The sequence below is a fragment of the Macrobrachium rosenbergii genome, chromosome 59 (genome assembly GCF_040412425.1).
Source record: "Macrobrachium rosenbergii isolate ZJJX-2024 chromosome 59, ASM4041242v1, whole genome shotgun sequence".
Classification (NCBI taxonomy): Eukaryota; Metazoa; Arthropoda; class Malacostraca; order Decapoda; family Palaemonidae; genus Macrobrachium; species Macrobrachium rosenbergii.
This window is the reverse complement of record NC_089799.1, coordinates 38,609,614-38,626,433: the sequence shown is the minus strand read 5'-3', so window position 1 is coordinate 38,626,433 and position 16,820 is coordinate 38,609,614. Positions and strand designations below refer to the sequence as shown.

The 16,820-nt window shown below is 37.9% G+C and overlaps 1 protein-coding gene across 10 annotated transcripts in view; it reads right to left on the bottom strand.

Moving 5' to 3' along the window:
* The window catches only part of LOC136837768 (probable ribonuclease ZC3H12B), a 399,714-nt gene that overhangs the window by 149,190 nt on the left and 233,704 nt on the right, over positions 1 to 16,820 (bottom strand). For 2 of the 10 annotated variants that reach the window (XM_067102699.1, XM_067102690.1), the window contains exon 3: positions 11,985 to 12,039. The exons of 7 other annotated variants lie outside the window; for them this stretch is intronic. Coding sequence is in view for 1 of the 3 variants with exons in the window: in XM_067102690.1 (XP_066958791.1) it covers positions 11,985 to 12,010 (26 nt within the window). In the remaining 2 variants the exon portion in view is untranslated. Of the gene's footprint in view, positions 1 to 11,984; positions 12,040 to 16,820 lie in introns of those variants that run through there. One more of the 10 variants, XM_067102698.1, reaches the window with a different exon arrangement.

Below are 16,820 nucleotides of genomic sequence, written 5' to 3'. Positions count from 1 at the left end.
ATATATATATATATATATACACACATATACACACGTGCATACATGCATATATATATAAAAAATATTAGGTGTGACAATCCTTAGAATGGCTTCAATTAATTACCTCTATCTCTTCCTTAAAAAGCGTGACTAATGTCAGAAACTGGAATCACTAATATTAATAAAAAATTAAGACAAGCACCCGTGCCTCTCGTAGAACTAGTAACATGCAACACCACAAGAATGGTTAACAGAACAATTGGGTTAGTAAACCACAAAGGATACTCACATCATCTCTATTGTAATGAGAAACAACAAATTTGAATAAGAGAGCACGCGGTTTTTTGCTTCAGAATACGGCGATACGATTACTTCTTTTCCAGTGCTGATCCGACAGAGCTTGACCAGCGAAGGTTACGCGCTTTTCTCAGAAGGGTAAATTTCCCTGATGACTCACCTAGAACACACCATGTCATAAACATGTGAGTGGTACTGCCCCTAGCAGCTCATACTGAAAGACATTCTGAATCTAAAGAGAGACTGCTTTTCTTGCATCATTCCTTTATAACAAAACATTCCGACGAATCTGAGGTCTGTCTTGCAAACGTAACCACTGATGTTTCTCTACTCTTTCAAACAGACGAAAAAGCTTTCTAAAAATGTCACCTCCAAGCAGGTCATTTGGATGAAGATTTTGCCAATTCAGCGATGAACTTTGCATTGTGGCTTTACGGGGTAACTGATTAGCTTTTTGTTAACTTCCTTTAAAACCCAGGATGAGAATGCCAAGTCTCATAGCAGCTAATCGGGTCTACTGTCTACGATGACACCTGGGGTCGAACTGTTTGTTGAATTCCGACGTGCCCCAAGGAGTGCATCCACCGTCTTTCTTTTTCATCATCAGCCTCTAAAAGGTCCTTTTCCTTGAGAACAGTGAAGCAAGTTTTCGGAAGATCATTGTACGTTATTCAAATAGACAATATTATCTTACAGGTAATCAAATGTCAAACTGCAATATTTGGGATATTTAGAAGTACTTTTTTGCACTCGCACCAGTCAACCCGTTTTAGTAGAGCATACCATCATTTCGCATTTTATCCTTTCATTCGCATCTTATTTTTTCTTTCTTCTTCTTCCTGAGCTGCTACTCACAATCATCGACAGGCTGAAGGTACCTAATTCACTGCTTTGATTAACAAGGGCATACTGGATCATTAGGGGGAATGCGTGCATACCAATATTTTCACCACCTAGTCGGAGGATCGAACCGGGATAGTTGGTAAAGAGCTGAGAGCACTGTTAATTCGTTTTTGAGAGAGAGAGAGAGAGAGAGAGAGAGAGAGAGAGAGAGAGAGAGAGAGAGAGAGAGAGAGAGAGAGAGAGAAACCTTAAAACACCAATCAAAAGAAAAGTTTGAACACTCAACATCCAGAAGGAGACAGACAGAATTCCCAGAAAGAGAGAGAGAGAGAGAGAGAGAGAGAGAGAGAGAGAGAGAGAGAGAGAGAGAGAGAACCTTAAAACACCAATCAAAAGAAAAGGCTGAACGCTCAACATCCAGAAGGAGGCAGATAGAATTCCCAGAGAGAGAGAGAGAGAGAGAGAGAGAGAGAGAGAGAGAGAGAGAGAGAGAGAGAGAGAGACTTATAACACCAATCAAAAGAAAAGGTTGAACGCTCAACATCCAGAAGGAGACAGATAGAATTCCCAGAGAGAGAGAGAGAGAGAGAGAGAGAGAGAGAGAGAGAGAGAGAGAGAGAGAGAGAGAGAGAGAGAGAGAGAGAGAGAGAGAGAGAGCCTTATAACACCAGTCAAAAGAAAAGGCTGAACGCTCAACATCCAGAAGGAGACAGATAGAATTCATCCAGAGAGAGAGAGAGAGAGAGAGAGAGAGAGAGAGAGAGAGAGAGAGAGAGAGAGAGAGAGAGAGAGAGCCTTATAACACCAGTCAAAAGAAAAGGCTGAACACTCAACATACAGAAGGAGGCAGATAGAATTCCCAGAAAGGCGAGCAGCGGCGGCGGCATCGTCCTTCATCCGTGAAACAGAAGATGAAACCGTAACTTGAAATCCCGATGACGTCGATCAAACACCGCTACTGCGAATACGACCATTCATACGACCGTAAAGTTTATGTCATTTGTGCGATGAACCTCTAAGACTCGAATCTCTCTTCGGTGTACAAACGGCACAGTGACTCCAGCCTCTGATAAAGCATTCAGATGGACTTTAAAGACTCAGTGGAATTCCTTGTTTTGAGAAAAAAATCACACGTAAAACTTTTTTCTTTTTTTGAAGGATGGTGGTTGTTATTGATTAGCCAAGTTACCTTTATTTCCTGTGATAAAAATCTATAAAAACCATTAACATTCTAGATAATTTGCATATTTCCACCCATAACGAACTGTTGGGAGAGCCAGGCACTGCTAAACAAACTTGTCTTCACTCCAGTGAACGTCTTTCTTCGTGAGACGGATCCTAATCTTTCTTTCCGGCTATTACAAGTATTTCGCGTATTTCCTAGAATTTAGAGGCACCATCCCAAAACGCCTCATATCCTCAACAGCTGCGTCACGCGACACCGTTTAGACATTTATGATTTCTGGGTCACTGGCGGATCTATCGAGAACGACACTGCCACTCGATCTGTTGCTTATTTGCAGAAGCTCAACTTTCTCAAGAAAATGAGGGGGGGGGACTTCTTTACAATTGAGCTTTTCAGCGAGAAACATGCTAAGTGCCATTTTTAAAATATAATAAATTAAATTAAAAATACTTTGGCCCAGGATGGGGCTTGGCATGTTTCTCGACTGAAAGGCTCAATTGACTGAATGACTAATAGACTATAACATCCTTTCTATGTATGTATGTATGTATGTATGTATGTATGTATGTATGTATGTATGTATGTATGTATGTATATATATATATATATATATATATATATATATATATATATATATATATATACATACAGTATATATATATATATATATATGTGTGTATATATATATATATGTATATATATATATATATATATATATATATATATATATATATATATATATATATATATATATATATATATATATATATATATATACATATATATATATACACACACACGAGTGCAAGTACATATGTACGTTCACGCGCACAGGTGTTTGCGGACGGTTCTCGCTCACCTGCCCGCAAGGTGACGTATTCACACACTCACGTTTCGAAGAATACCACCCGATAAATTACCTCACGGACAGAACAGGCGAAAAGTTAACCACGCAACTTCGAAAAACAAAGGTAAAACCAAACCAAATAAACAAGAAGAGAAAACCAAAAGGCAACACTTCAACCAGCGGACGCGCGGTCATATTCATCACTTTTGAAACGGGACATCTGAGCCGGCAGCGCCATCGAGGGCCTCCAGCTGAATGGGACTCCAGCCCTGAAATGTTTGGAGGACCAATTCAGCTCTACAGTACTTGATCGCCCAATAATCGCTGCTTCCTTCATTTCCTCAATCAATGACCTGAATAAAAACCAAGTGACCATAATGACCCATGAATAATACTGTAGTACTTAAACTACCGCTTCTCTCTCTCTCTCTCTCTCTCTCTCTCTCTCTCTCTTTTGCATATGTTTGATTGCGCTATTGTTTATAAATATACATATATACACAAATATATATATATAAATAAATATATATGTACATATATGTATGTATGTATGTATGTATGTATGTATGTATGCATGTACAGTATATATGTATGTGTATAAATATATGTACATAAATGTATGTATGTATGTATGTATATATATATATATATATATATATATATATATATATATATATATATATATATATATATATATATATATATATATATATGCGTGGTGCCCTTACTAGTAGTTGGTAGTTAATCTGCAGGACTACTCTAATCTACTACTACTACTACATTCTAATTCAATTCTCAAATCCTCTGTGCATTTTCATTAGTTCAAGAGCTAATGGGCAACTAAATACAGAGCTGTGCTACATTACAAGTAATTTTCTAACTGAAGCTTCGTTATAGCAAGGCAAAAACTTCATCGAGGCAAATGAGTAACTTGAGCGAATTCTCCAGACCACAGCGAAAAGCGTAACCTTTGGCAGTCTTCTGAAAAGTGACTAAACTATGACCCATTTATTCAAATGTCCCCGTGATTACTGATGATTATTATGGACATACAAATGAGAAAAACAATCAAAACAATGACTGGTAGCATTAGTAATTGCAATAAGAGGGCGGTAGAAAAATTACTCCCTACTCGGAAGAGATTTATGAGACTGCGGGCTCGAAAGAATGGGGATTCACGGCTTTATTTCATTATATATTGCTTTATTCCCTGGCGACTCCAATCCGTGAATTTTGCATAATTCTCATATAAGCCTTCCACTTCAGCGTCTGTAGTCCCTTAAGTTACAAAATAATCTAGTCAGACAAACAAGCATTACAGTATTCAAAACCAAAAATAAACAAAATCAAATCTTATTCTTCAACGCAACGCATAATTCTTAAGGAATCAAGTCTCTCTCTCTCTCTCTCTCTCTCTCTCTCTCTCTCTCTCTCTCTCTCTCTCTCTCTCAGCTGTAACCAATTCCGAACGGCATTTTCCATCCACAACTAAGCAGCTCTTTGAACTCCAAGATTAACCCCAATGCTCTTACAGAATGGAACTTGATCCCCTCAAGTGGTTGCTATTCAGGGACCTTTATATTTATAACGCAGAGTACCGCACTACCTACCAGCTGCGCAACCACCATCGCCATCACCACGTCAGGACCAAACAACCCATATTGTGTGCTTCACCAGCTTTATGAGATACTTCAGAGAGAGAGAGAGAGAGAGAGAGAGAGAGAGAGAGAGAGAGAGAGAGAGAGAGAGAGAGGCTATATCCAGCTGATCATGTTGTCAAGGAGTCAGAGATGGGCGGAGAGAGGGAAGGGGTCGCTTCATCTGAAGCATTCTACAGACTGTGAATTACATCCTGGGTCGGACTTGATAAAAGGGCGCTGTTTGTCTAAGAGGTATCGTGAATAAAGCAGAGTAAATCACGTATGCATAATACCATGTGTATCTATGCATCACATATGCACACTTACAGTATAATATGCACATACATACATACATACATACATACATACATATATGTATATATATACTATGTATAAATTATATGTATATATATACATATATAGTGGGAGTGTGCATGCGCGCGTGTAACAATCACTATATGCCTGAAGTCCTTTGATGTCCCAGCGCAAGTACAGGAACAGATTGAATGTTGCATTTCTTAACCTTCGGGAAATGAATTCCAAAAATCTCTCGCAAATTCCGGCGACACTAAATCCCCACCAAAATCAAGGTAGCTTACAGAACTTGAATACCCATTTATACAGAGAAACATTACCATAATGTCCGGCAAGCGCAAATGGTCGTTTAACTAACATACAAAAGTAGAAAATAAACACTTTATGCCACAATACATCAAAAGCAGCAACTTATTTGAGTCATCACATGAGCTGGCCTATTCAGGCTCTTTGCGACGGCGAAATGAAACTCAACACTGTCACGAACACACCTATGACATGCATTCAAATGGCAATGGAGAGAGAGAGAGAGAGAGAGAGAGAGAGAGAGAGAGAGAGAGAGAGAGAGAGTAAACAAACAAGTAACAGAGTGTTTCACTGTAATGTAAAAAAAAAAAAAAAAAGTCTTTTACGCTTAATAATGGTACGCACGCGGTGTGAAAATGTGTAGCAAAAACCTTTTCATCAAGTCATCTGAACTAAGTATACAATGAGTGTGTCAAAACTCGCGTAATTGTAATTACCATTCATAATATTACCGGAGCTTTTCCACGTGGCCCTTGCATCAGAGCAGGGCACTGATCACAGGTCGAAGCTAACAACATTTCTTTCACATAATAAAATGATCTCATGGCGAGAACGCTGAGGGCTTTTGGCCCTCCCCGACCCAAAATACCCAATAGAGGCGCACGAGTTGAATTGCTGCGTCTCGAGACCGGAGGGTCAGGAGAATTCCGTAACCAGAAGGATGTAGGTGATTACAAGGCTCTCTGAAATTTTAGAGTTCAGATTCTTTCGAATAAGACGAATCAGAATACAAAACCTGAACTGTAATGGAGTGAATGAACAAATGACTCTCCCAAAATACCCCGCCGTAAAAGGAGAGCCAATGTCAACTGACCTCTGGCAAGCATATTCATTGTAAAAACTATGCACCTACAATATTCTAATAATCAGTTAGTATACATAAATACATACATACATACATACATACATACATACATACATACATACATACATATATGCACGCGCACACACACAAATATGTATATATATACAGTGTCTATATAAATATAAATATAAATATATATATATATATATAAATTTCTGACTCATCAGGATCGAACCTGGTCTTTCAATTGAAAGCAAGGGCGCTGCCCGCTAGGCCATACAAGTGGGCAGCGCCCTTGCCTTTCAACTGAAAGACCTGGCTTCGATCCTGATGTGAGTCAGAGATTTATTTCTGTTCCACACGTGATTGGGTGTCGATTATTTCTATATATATATATATATATATATATATATATATATGTATGTATGCATATATATATATATATATATATATATATATATATATATATATATATATATATATATATAATTACTTTGAAGGTGTATAGTAGGATTCTGACTGACAAGATTCCTCAAATAATACAGGAAGAGCAATTGCAATAAGATATGGGATGCGGGTACGTGGGTCACGTGTTTGTTACGTAACAATCGTGAGGAAATTCTGGGGATAACAAGAAAATTGGCCACGTGGCATGGGAGTACAGGGACCGTAACAAATCTCGTGAGTGTGTGTGTGTGTTTGTGTTTGTGTTTGTGTGTGGCGCCGAAGCTGAAAACTGTGGAAGGTAATTTTAGTGCAATTAAATGTTCTGATGGTGAAAGCAGATCGTGTTAATATGTGTAGGCGAAAGGTCCCAGTTCCTTTCACAAGTGCTCCAGAGAAAAAGGTGTGCAAGTGTTTCCGCGGTTATTTATTATTTTGACAGATGGACCATTGCGAGAAGTTAAAAAAAAAAACATAAGATGAAAGTATAATTGTACGTTTAAGGAAAGACATGAAGTATAAGTACATCAAAGAAAAGACATAGGTGTAAGTACACTGATACGTCAAAGAAACCAGGGGTGCAATTACAGTAAAAAAAAAAAAAAAAAAGTTAAGTATACCTTAGTTTAACCAGACCACTGAGGAGTTGATTAACAGCTCTCCTACGGCTGGCCCGAAGGATCAGATTTATTTTACGTGGCTAAGAACCAATTGGTTACCTACGAGGGCCTACAGCTTATTGTGGAATCCGAACCACATTATAGCGAGAAGTGAATTTCTATCACCAGAAATAAATTCCTCTAATTCTTCATTGGCCGGTCGGAGATTCGAACGCGGGGCCAGCAGAGTGCTAGCTGAGAACCGAACCCGCAGGCCAATGAGGAACTGTGTCAGAGAGAAAAAACAAGTGTAAACGCAATGTCACATTAGAGAAACGGCAGGCGGTCCACGTAAGTGACACGTCACAGAAAAGATAACGTGTAAGTGAAGTGTCAAGGAAAGACAGATGTAAGTAAGTGATAGTCAGAAAGACAGATGAATGTAAGTAACAGTCACTGAAAAGACATGAGGTATACATTAAATGCCACAGAGGAGACACGTGTAAGTGAAACATCATAGGAAAGACAGGTGTGAATACAGTCCGACAAAGGACAGAAGGCGAAAGTAGTACAATGAAATGTCAGAGACAAAAGAGTTATTAGTTAAATGTCAGTGGAGAGACAAGGGTTAACAAAGGAAGAGTCAGAGAAACACAAGATGTAAGAATAACATCAAAGAAAGCACAGAAGGTGTAATTGCAACGTCAAAGAAAGAAAAGAAAATGTACAGTAGGAAAAAAATCAGAGAAAAAACAAGAAGTGCAAATCAAATGTCAGAGAACAGACAGGAAATGTAAAAAATCAAAATATGACAGGTGTCAGTGACCGAAGTGTCAAAGAAAAAACAGGAGGTGCAAGTACGGTGAAGCGTCCTAGAAAAGACAAAAAATTTAAACTGAACCTCAGAGAAAAGACTGGAGGTTTTAATTAATCAAAGGTTAAACAGAGACGAGGTGTAAATAAACAAAACGTCAACGAAGAGACAGGTGTAATTTAAAATGCCTATAAAAGATAGAAGGTGAAAGTACGCTGAAACGCCAGTGAAAAGACGGGAGGCATACATGTTAAAGATCAGAGAAAACACAATAAGTGTAAATGAAACAAAAAATAGAGAGGAGGAGTAAGTGAAAAGTCAAAAGACGGATGTTTAAGCACAGTGATATATCAAGAGGAAAAACAGGTGTAAAACGGTGAAATGTCAGAAAAAAAAAGAGTGTAAGTTCCAAGTCCGCAAAAGACAGCAGGTGCAAGTCAGTGACCGTCAAAGAAAAGACAGGAGTTTAGGTACAGAGAGAGCTGCAAGTCAAGTGAGGTCTAGAGGGTAAATGGAAACAAAAATGACCCATGAAAGTTAATACAGATGGCTGATGAATAGTGGTACTTTATTTGCATAGGTGTTTGGGAGTAATTAAAATGGGTGGTGGTATGATGAGAGAAGAGGCAGGCCTTAAAATAGATGAAGGAAGGAAGGTACCGCAGTTTTCAATAGATGAAGGAAAGAAGGTACCACAGTATATGCAAATAATTTGGAACTAAAAAGAAGCCTATGAAACCCGCAGTAGAAATTTGTGAAGAGGTTTTCAAGCAAGTGTTATGGATGCTGAAGGATACTGATGGAAAAAGTTTTGGCTGTTGAAATGCCTCTGTCTGCTTAGTAGGCTATTTGTGGGGTGCTCAGTAGGCTATAATGTGGGGTGCTTATAGTAGGCTATATGTGGGTAAAGAAAGTCTGAAAGGTTTAGAAATGTAAAGTATGGATCCACGTTTTGAGATTATTTGGTTATAAAGAGCTAAAGGAAAAAGGAAGATGACAGACGAGTGGAAAAACTGTACAATTCGGAAGTGATGGCAGGAAGAAAGAGACAAAGATTTTAAAAATGCACTCAGGAATGCGCAGTATTACTGAAACAAAATAGCGCAAGTATGAGAGGGTTTGGAGACGGAAAACAGTACAGCATATGCGGAAAAGAAAGTATACCTTAGTTTAACCAGACCACTGAGCTGATTAACAGCTCTCCTAGGGCTGGCCCGAAGGATTAGATTTATTTTACGTGGCTAAGAACCAATTGGTTACCTAGCAACGGGACCTACAGCTTATTCTGGAATCCGAACCACATTATAGCGAGAAATGAATTTCTATCACCAGAAATAACTTCCTCTAATTCTTCATTGGCCGGTCGGAGAATCGAACGCGGGGCCAGCAGAGTGCTAGCTGAGAACAGTAACCACCCGTCCAAAGAGGAACTATATATAAATATATATATATATATATATATATATATATATATATATATATATATATATATATATACATATATATATATACATATATATATATATATATATATATATATATATATATATATATATATATATATATATATATATATATATATATATATATATAGAGAGATGCACTAACTCAGTGACACGCTGGCCAACGCTACCGTGATTGCCTTCGGGATATAAGCTAATTACGTCACTGACCTTATAACAGATGTGGTAAAAGTTTATGACCTTATTTGACCTTGTATAACACCTGTATACCACAAACAGCTCTCACTTTGCTTTCAAACTTCTCTTTATTATTTCATCCGAACACTTGGCATGCATACCCTCTTCTTTGTCTAAGCCCGCACAGTTCTTTCCCTATCAGATCTTTCTGTCATCTCTTTTACTTCTGAAATAAACGATGTAATATTATGCCCCTGTAATTCTTATAGTCATGTACATGACCTTTACCTCACACAGTGCTTTGAACTTTCTGTCATCTACACACGCATTACAAACCCTGGTCAGCCACACACAAGATCACCAATAAACCATAGCGCCTCACTTGTAATCCCATCAACTCCTGGTGTGTCTCTTCATTCTTCAGTATCTGAAGCCTAAATACCCTTCTGGCATCCTCAACTGTCAGTTTCACAAGTCTCTCAGACCCAACAAACCCAGACCTTCAAATCCTTACTTCATTAACTCAGGACTGTATGCCCATTAGCCGACTTGTGAACAGGTGTTTATATTATATATATATATATATATATATATATATATATATATATATATATATATATATATATATATATATATATATATATATATACAGTATATATATATATATATATATATAAATTTATATATATATATATATATATATATATATATATAAATATACAGTATACATATATATATAATATATGTATATATATATATATATATATATATATATATATACATACATATACATACACACACACATAAATAATGGTATCGACAAAATCACCTTTCATTACAGCTCCCAACATGAATTCTTGAACAATGACTCAGTTTCATACATCTTTACCCAAGCTGTGAAATGTAAGTTTCATCCTTCGCGCTGTGAATGGAGGTGTTAGATAACTTATCTGTGTTTTAATAGCAAAACAACACGATACCAGCCCAATTAACAAATGCTGCTCAGATAAACACCAAGGGGAGGGGAACATCGTATCAGTGAACCCGGATGTGAAGAGTAACGTCACGCAGCATTAAGCGAGGCTTGTCATCGACTGCGACTCCTTTACCTAATGCCACTAAGCCCGAACATCACAAGGAAAATTCTAAGTTTAGCTGAAATGCCTGCTGAAAACACTGTTCACATTCCAAAATTTCCGCAGGAGTCAGTCAACTGTTTCCAGAGAAGGGTCTTTTGGATGCAAACAAATTTTGTGAATAGGAGAGGTATACAGTATATGAAAATTAATCCTAACCTTGGAATTATACTCTAAGCAAAACTGACAGTTATATCACTGCCTAACAGGAGCGAACAACACTAAATTCAAGGAACACAAAAGGATAAAAAGACGCATAGCCAATACACTCAAGCAAACCAAAAGTGAGAGTGAGCATAAGTGTTCCGTTGTTAAGACTGAAAGCGAATGAAATGCCGTAAGACTGAAGGTGCCACATGACTGTCGTCATTAAAACCGGCTGGTTAAACAGACTGTCAAAACAGGGTTTCTGTTCTCTCCCGAGGAACGATTATGCCATATTCCAAGAAATGTGAGATATCTCATTCATCAATGAGAACGCCAAAAGCGCACTTCACTCCGCTAATTTGATTTTTGAAGTTATTGTGATTCGCAATGCAGCTGAAAATATGTAACTATAAAAAGAAACCTACAAACTCAAGATTGATATGTTTTATCGACAAATAAGAGCGAAATAGCTACTGTTGTTATAATTCAGTGTTACAGGATTTAAGGATTTATTATCTTCTCTGATGTTTGTAGGGGGCTGTGATTCCACGTGCATCTGTGCGCGTGTGTGTTAGCACAGTATCTCAAGAACAGCTGAACAAAACTGGATGGGACGAGATGAAAACATTCACTAAATGGCCTACATCCAGATGATTCATTTCTAGGGACCTTGATGGCAAGTAGACGAAATGTCGCCGTGGAAAACTTTCTTTCTCATTGTTCAAATAACTACAAATGACATCCGGCAAACCACCGTGGACTCAGATGCCAAATTTTACAGCACTGACCACCGCCAAGAGGTCTGGCGGAGGTTGTGAATCGGGAAGATTTCTTATGGACACCACATCTAAACGGTTCACTTACGCATTTTAATGCGCTCTTCTTAAATCTCATTAATATTTCATTAATCTTAGTTTCATCTACATATACAAATATCTGTTGACAAAAGCTCAGTTAAATATATACTGAGTGTTCAATAAACTAACCGTATTTCTGTCACATTTTTCGTCATACGTAATGTATGAGCAGCTGAACACCAACCTGAAATGAGGAAAAAATATTACATTAGCTTAAGCTCTTTACTACACCAACAAAAATTTAAAGAAATCTAAAATACTGGCGAACAACCTCATATCTCTACGCACCAGAATATACAGATTACAAAAGAAACTCTCTCCACTGTGATTTGCAGTTACAAAAATAAACATTCGAAAGAAAAATTGGTTATGAGAAAAGTGAACCTGAGAAGTCAAAGAATAATATTTCCAATCCTTTTGAAGAGCACATTATCCCCAATATAATGGTATGACAATATCTACGCTGAAACACCCCATGTCGAAATTATTATCTACAGATTATTAAATTCTTTCAAGATTCACATGTGTATTAAATAACTGAGACAACCGATATCGATAAATACAAAGTGAAGCAAAGTTTGAAATCGCCATTCATCCTTTATAATTTTCCATAATCTCCAACAGACTGAAGTAATTCCTCTCTTCTGTTTCGAAAGTTTCATGATCAATATCCAGACAGCGCAGTTTTTGGCAAACAAACACTGTGGTACGTCACAACTGGGCTTGACGGCAAAGTGAAAAACATACATATAAACTAATGACAGAACGTTAAGGTGGCAAATCCCGGGCGTGTTCTAAGAAAATGTGAGAGGAAGGAAAAGCGGTCACCTGCAAATATGGCCGACTGCCGCAAAAAAATCGTTATATTTCTCAAACGCCCTTATTTTCCATATAAGGCGGGAACGCGACGGGAAACCGGTTTATTCATTCCAAGCACTTCCTCTTGAACTGAGCGTCGGTATCTTGACGAAGAGGAAAAACACGTTTAGTACGGTCATGGAAATACTGCAAAACTACAAAACATGTTACCCAATGCAAACCAAAATAATAAATGCATAGAAGCCGAGATATAAATGTCTGGAAAGTTACCTAAAACACCAAGTGTTTAAAAATTAGCATTACGGTCCCCCTAAATTTGGAGCATCTCTCTCTCTCTCTCTCTCTCTCTCTCTCTCTCTCTCTCTCTCTATATATATATATATATATATATATATATATATATATATATATATATATATATATATACATACAATATAGATAGATATAGATAAACAGATATGGCACAGGTGGGTAGTTGCTAAAAACTCGATCCAGTATAAGAAGCGTGAGAAAGAGAGATACGTCGAAATGAAAAGCTAATACCGAGGAACTCTTTAACGATCTGCTCTCTACTTAAATCAAAAGGAAGACTAAGCCCCTGAATGACTTCTGGTACGATATAAACATTTACGTGTCTTAAATGTAACTTGAGGACAAATGCCGATTGCACAAGGAGGTTGCCGACGGTGACAGATTCACTCAGTTGTATTAGTTACAAAACAGGAGGTTAAACAATTGAACCCCGAATTCTGTAACAAACGAGATCACGTAAATTAATGTAAACATAAAAGAAAATATGATGAGCCTCGAACGACCAACCCTTTATAATTCTTGAATTTCTGCTTATTAAAATCCCCAGTCGCTGCCATGCCTCTATACCTGTCGTGAGTTTTCCTGGAACCCCAAAGTGCCCTTGATAGCCTCTCGACTTCCTCTGATCGACATATAGGTGTGTCTTCTCTTGTCGTATTTCAATGCACACTTCTTCACTTTTTATGACGATTAGTATTTTCATTTTCATTTTTTTCGAGTCATTTTAACACTTTTAACTATGGAAATTTCTGCTATATATATATATATATATATATATATATATATATATATATATATATATATATATATATACACACATATACATATATATATATATATATATATATATATATATATATATATATATATATATATTATAATGAAATATTCATGATAAAACCTTTGAGACGTACAAGCTGATTTGAGAAAAAAGTTCGAGTCGCACAAATAAAAAATCTGTGTTAAGACGTATTGTGCAGCAGTTTAAGGAACTGAGGGACGCCCCCACACTTCCGATGGCTTTTGTTGATTGCAAGAAAAGACCAACAATAAGGCATGTCTTGCGTTACTAAAACATTCCCGTTAAACACGTAAAGCTAGTCGAAATTATCCATGAAAGGACGACATGCAAAGTGAATGTTGACGGGGTCTTGTCAAGTAAACATACAGTAAATAGTGGGGTGCTACAGGGAACGTTATTTCACTTTTGCCGTTTGCTATTCTCACTCTTACATTTAATAGTGAAAATAGTAGTCAGAGATATTTGAATGGGTTTAGATTGGTGTATCGACAGAGACTTGTCAGTTTGAGTACGCAGATGACGAAGGTTTAATCAGCCTAAGAGTACATCATTTACAAAGCTTGCTTGAGAGAAAGCATCACATATCTAAAGAAATGGGATTCGACACAAATACAAAAAACGGAAGTAATGAGGACATGGTGTGCACAAAGGGATGAAATAAAATTAGAAGGAAAAAATATTAATGAGGCTGGACCTTTCGATTATTTAGGAACAATGTTATCTACCACAAGTTCTCTCGGGCAGGCTGAATGACTCGGAAACTATATAGACTGAAAAACGCAAATGAATGTAATATTATACATAAGTCTAGTTCCTCGTGGGACGGGTCGGTATAGTTATCGGATAGCACTCTGCTAGGCCCGAGTTCGAGTCTCCGACCGGCCAATGAAGAATTAGAAGAATTTATTTCTGGTGATACAAATTCATTTCTCGCTATAATGTGGTTCGGATTCCACAATAAGATGTAGATCCCGTTACTAGGTAACCAGTTGGTGCTTAGCCACGTAAAATAAATCTTATCCTTCGGGCCAGCCCTAGGAGAGCTGTTAATCAGCTCAGTGGTCTGGTTAAACTAAGGTATAACTTAACTTTTGCACAACCCCTAGGAGAATAGTGCGAGATGGGGTCAGCTGGCATTCTATGGCATTGAAAGTTGGAAGGCCCAGGCCTACTAGGATGCGAACTACGGAGGGAGCCTGGAGATGATTTATATTACTCTAGCTACAGTACAGTACAAGAATGACATGAGTGGCAGAACTTCATAGAGGCCAGGCCATTTGTGTCACGTGGGGTTGGAGGTAAAGCTTTAAACGGCTTTCGCCGACAATGCCCACAAGGCGTAGCAACTGGAAATGCAGAGCTAAAGGACGGTGAGGTAAATGGTTAGCATAGGTGATATGACACCGCAGTGTGTTCTGAGATGGTTTGGCCACGTGGAGAAAATGACAGACTACAGGTCGGTTATAAAAAATGCATAATAAGAAAGTTTTCGGCCAGAAGGAGACGACAGAGTTTGCTGGCTAGATGAATGGAAGTTGTTTGCAAAAAAGGTTTCTCACTGACTCCACAATCACATGCAGTGACACTTCTTGATTTTTTCCGAAACCAGTTATCAAGAGAAATGGGTTATTGGACTATAGCCACAATCCCCTTCTTGACATATATATCCAATGAAAGTAATCAGCAGGTTCGTATTCTGTTCCTTCTCTGATTTGGTTGCAATATCTATACAGGCTGTGTGACTGCCAACGATATGCCACTGTCCATTTAGAAACTTTTGCTTCATGCGGAGCAAAGAGGTCGCAAATACTTACTGTCTTTGCCCACTATCCCACAGAAGTGAGAAGAGTGACTGCCTTCGGCCTCATAAAAGAAGGCCCACGTCACCAATCCTTAACGGAATTTCCTCCATGTCCCCAACCCTCACCTAGGCAATTCTTTGTCTTCAAGTATAATAGATCAGGACCCCAAACTATTATTGGTGTAAGAAAGGCTAATAAGGAAAGACTGTAGGATCACACAGAAGTGGTAAAAAGGTTAATATAAGTGAGAGGATGCATCAGAATGTTTTGAGATGGTTCAGTCATATCAAGAGAATGGATGATTGTAGGTTGGAGAAAAGTGTGTGTAATTCATAAGTGATGGGGAAAGAAGGAAATGGAGACTTGAAGGGGGATGAGAGAGACGAAAGCTGAGTTAGATGGGTTCTACAGACGTTGACATGGATTCTACAGATGTTGACAGAGTGTAAACTTGTAGGCCACTTTCGACTTCCTCCAGACTGAACGAAACCATTTCTGGAAGAGATTGCTAAGAGAGGCTGAAACACACGTCCACCACTTTGAAACTGAATCAGAGATTCAAATCAAACAATGGAAACGTCGTGGTTCTCCACCTCTCAAAACTAATTCAAGTGGAATTTATCTGAGAGGTGGCAACCACCGTGTTTTGACATTCTAAGGATGTTGTCATGATAAGACTACCTGGAAAATGGTCACACCATTATTAATAGATTGAACTACACAGAAATACAGAAGTGGAAAGCTTTGAGTGAGTGAGCTGTTGTTACCGAATAGTGAGAGCTCGTTCCACACAGCTCACGTGGCAGTGGTCTAAGTATCCAACTGTGTCTCTGAACTGTTGAATCACTGACCTTACTAGTCCTGTCCACTGACTAAAATATAGGTTTCTGTCTCTAAAATTTTGTATATTCTTTCAGCAAAAGCAGAAGCAAATCAGGATAAACGTGTCATAAAACTCAAAAGCTAAAAACGAAAAACACCAAATTTTATTTTATAATTTTCCCTTTAAATAACAGAAGTTTCATAGCATACGCAGCTCGTAAAGACACTCGTACGTCAGACTTGAAACAACGCGAGAACCAAAATGGAACAGAATGGCCGTGAAGAGAGAGAGAGAGAGATCCTCCTATGCGGTCTGATTACATAATTACCTCCAAGTCTGGTGAAAGTAATGGAGTTTCCTCATATAACGCACGAAATCCTTGGTAGAAAATAAGCCCTTCACCGTAT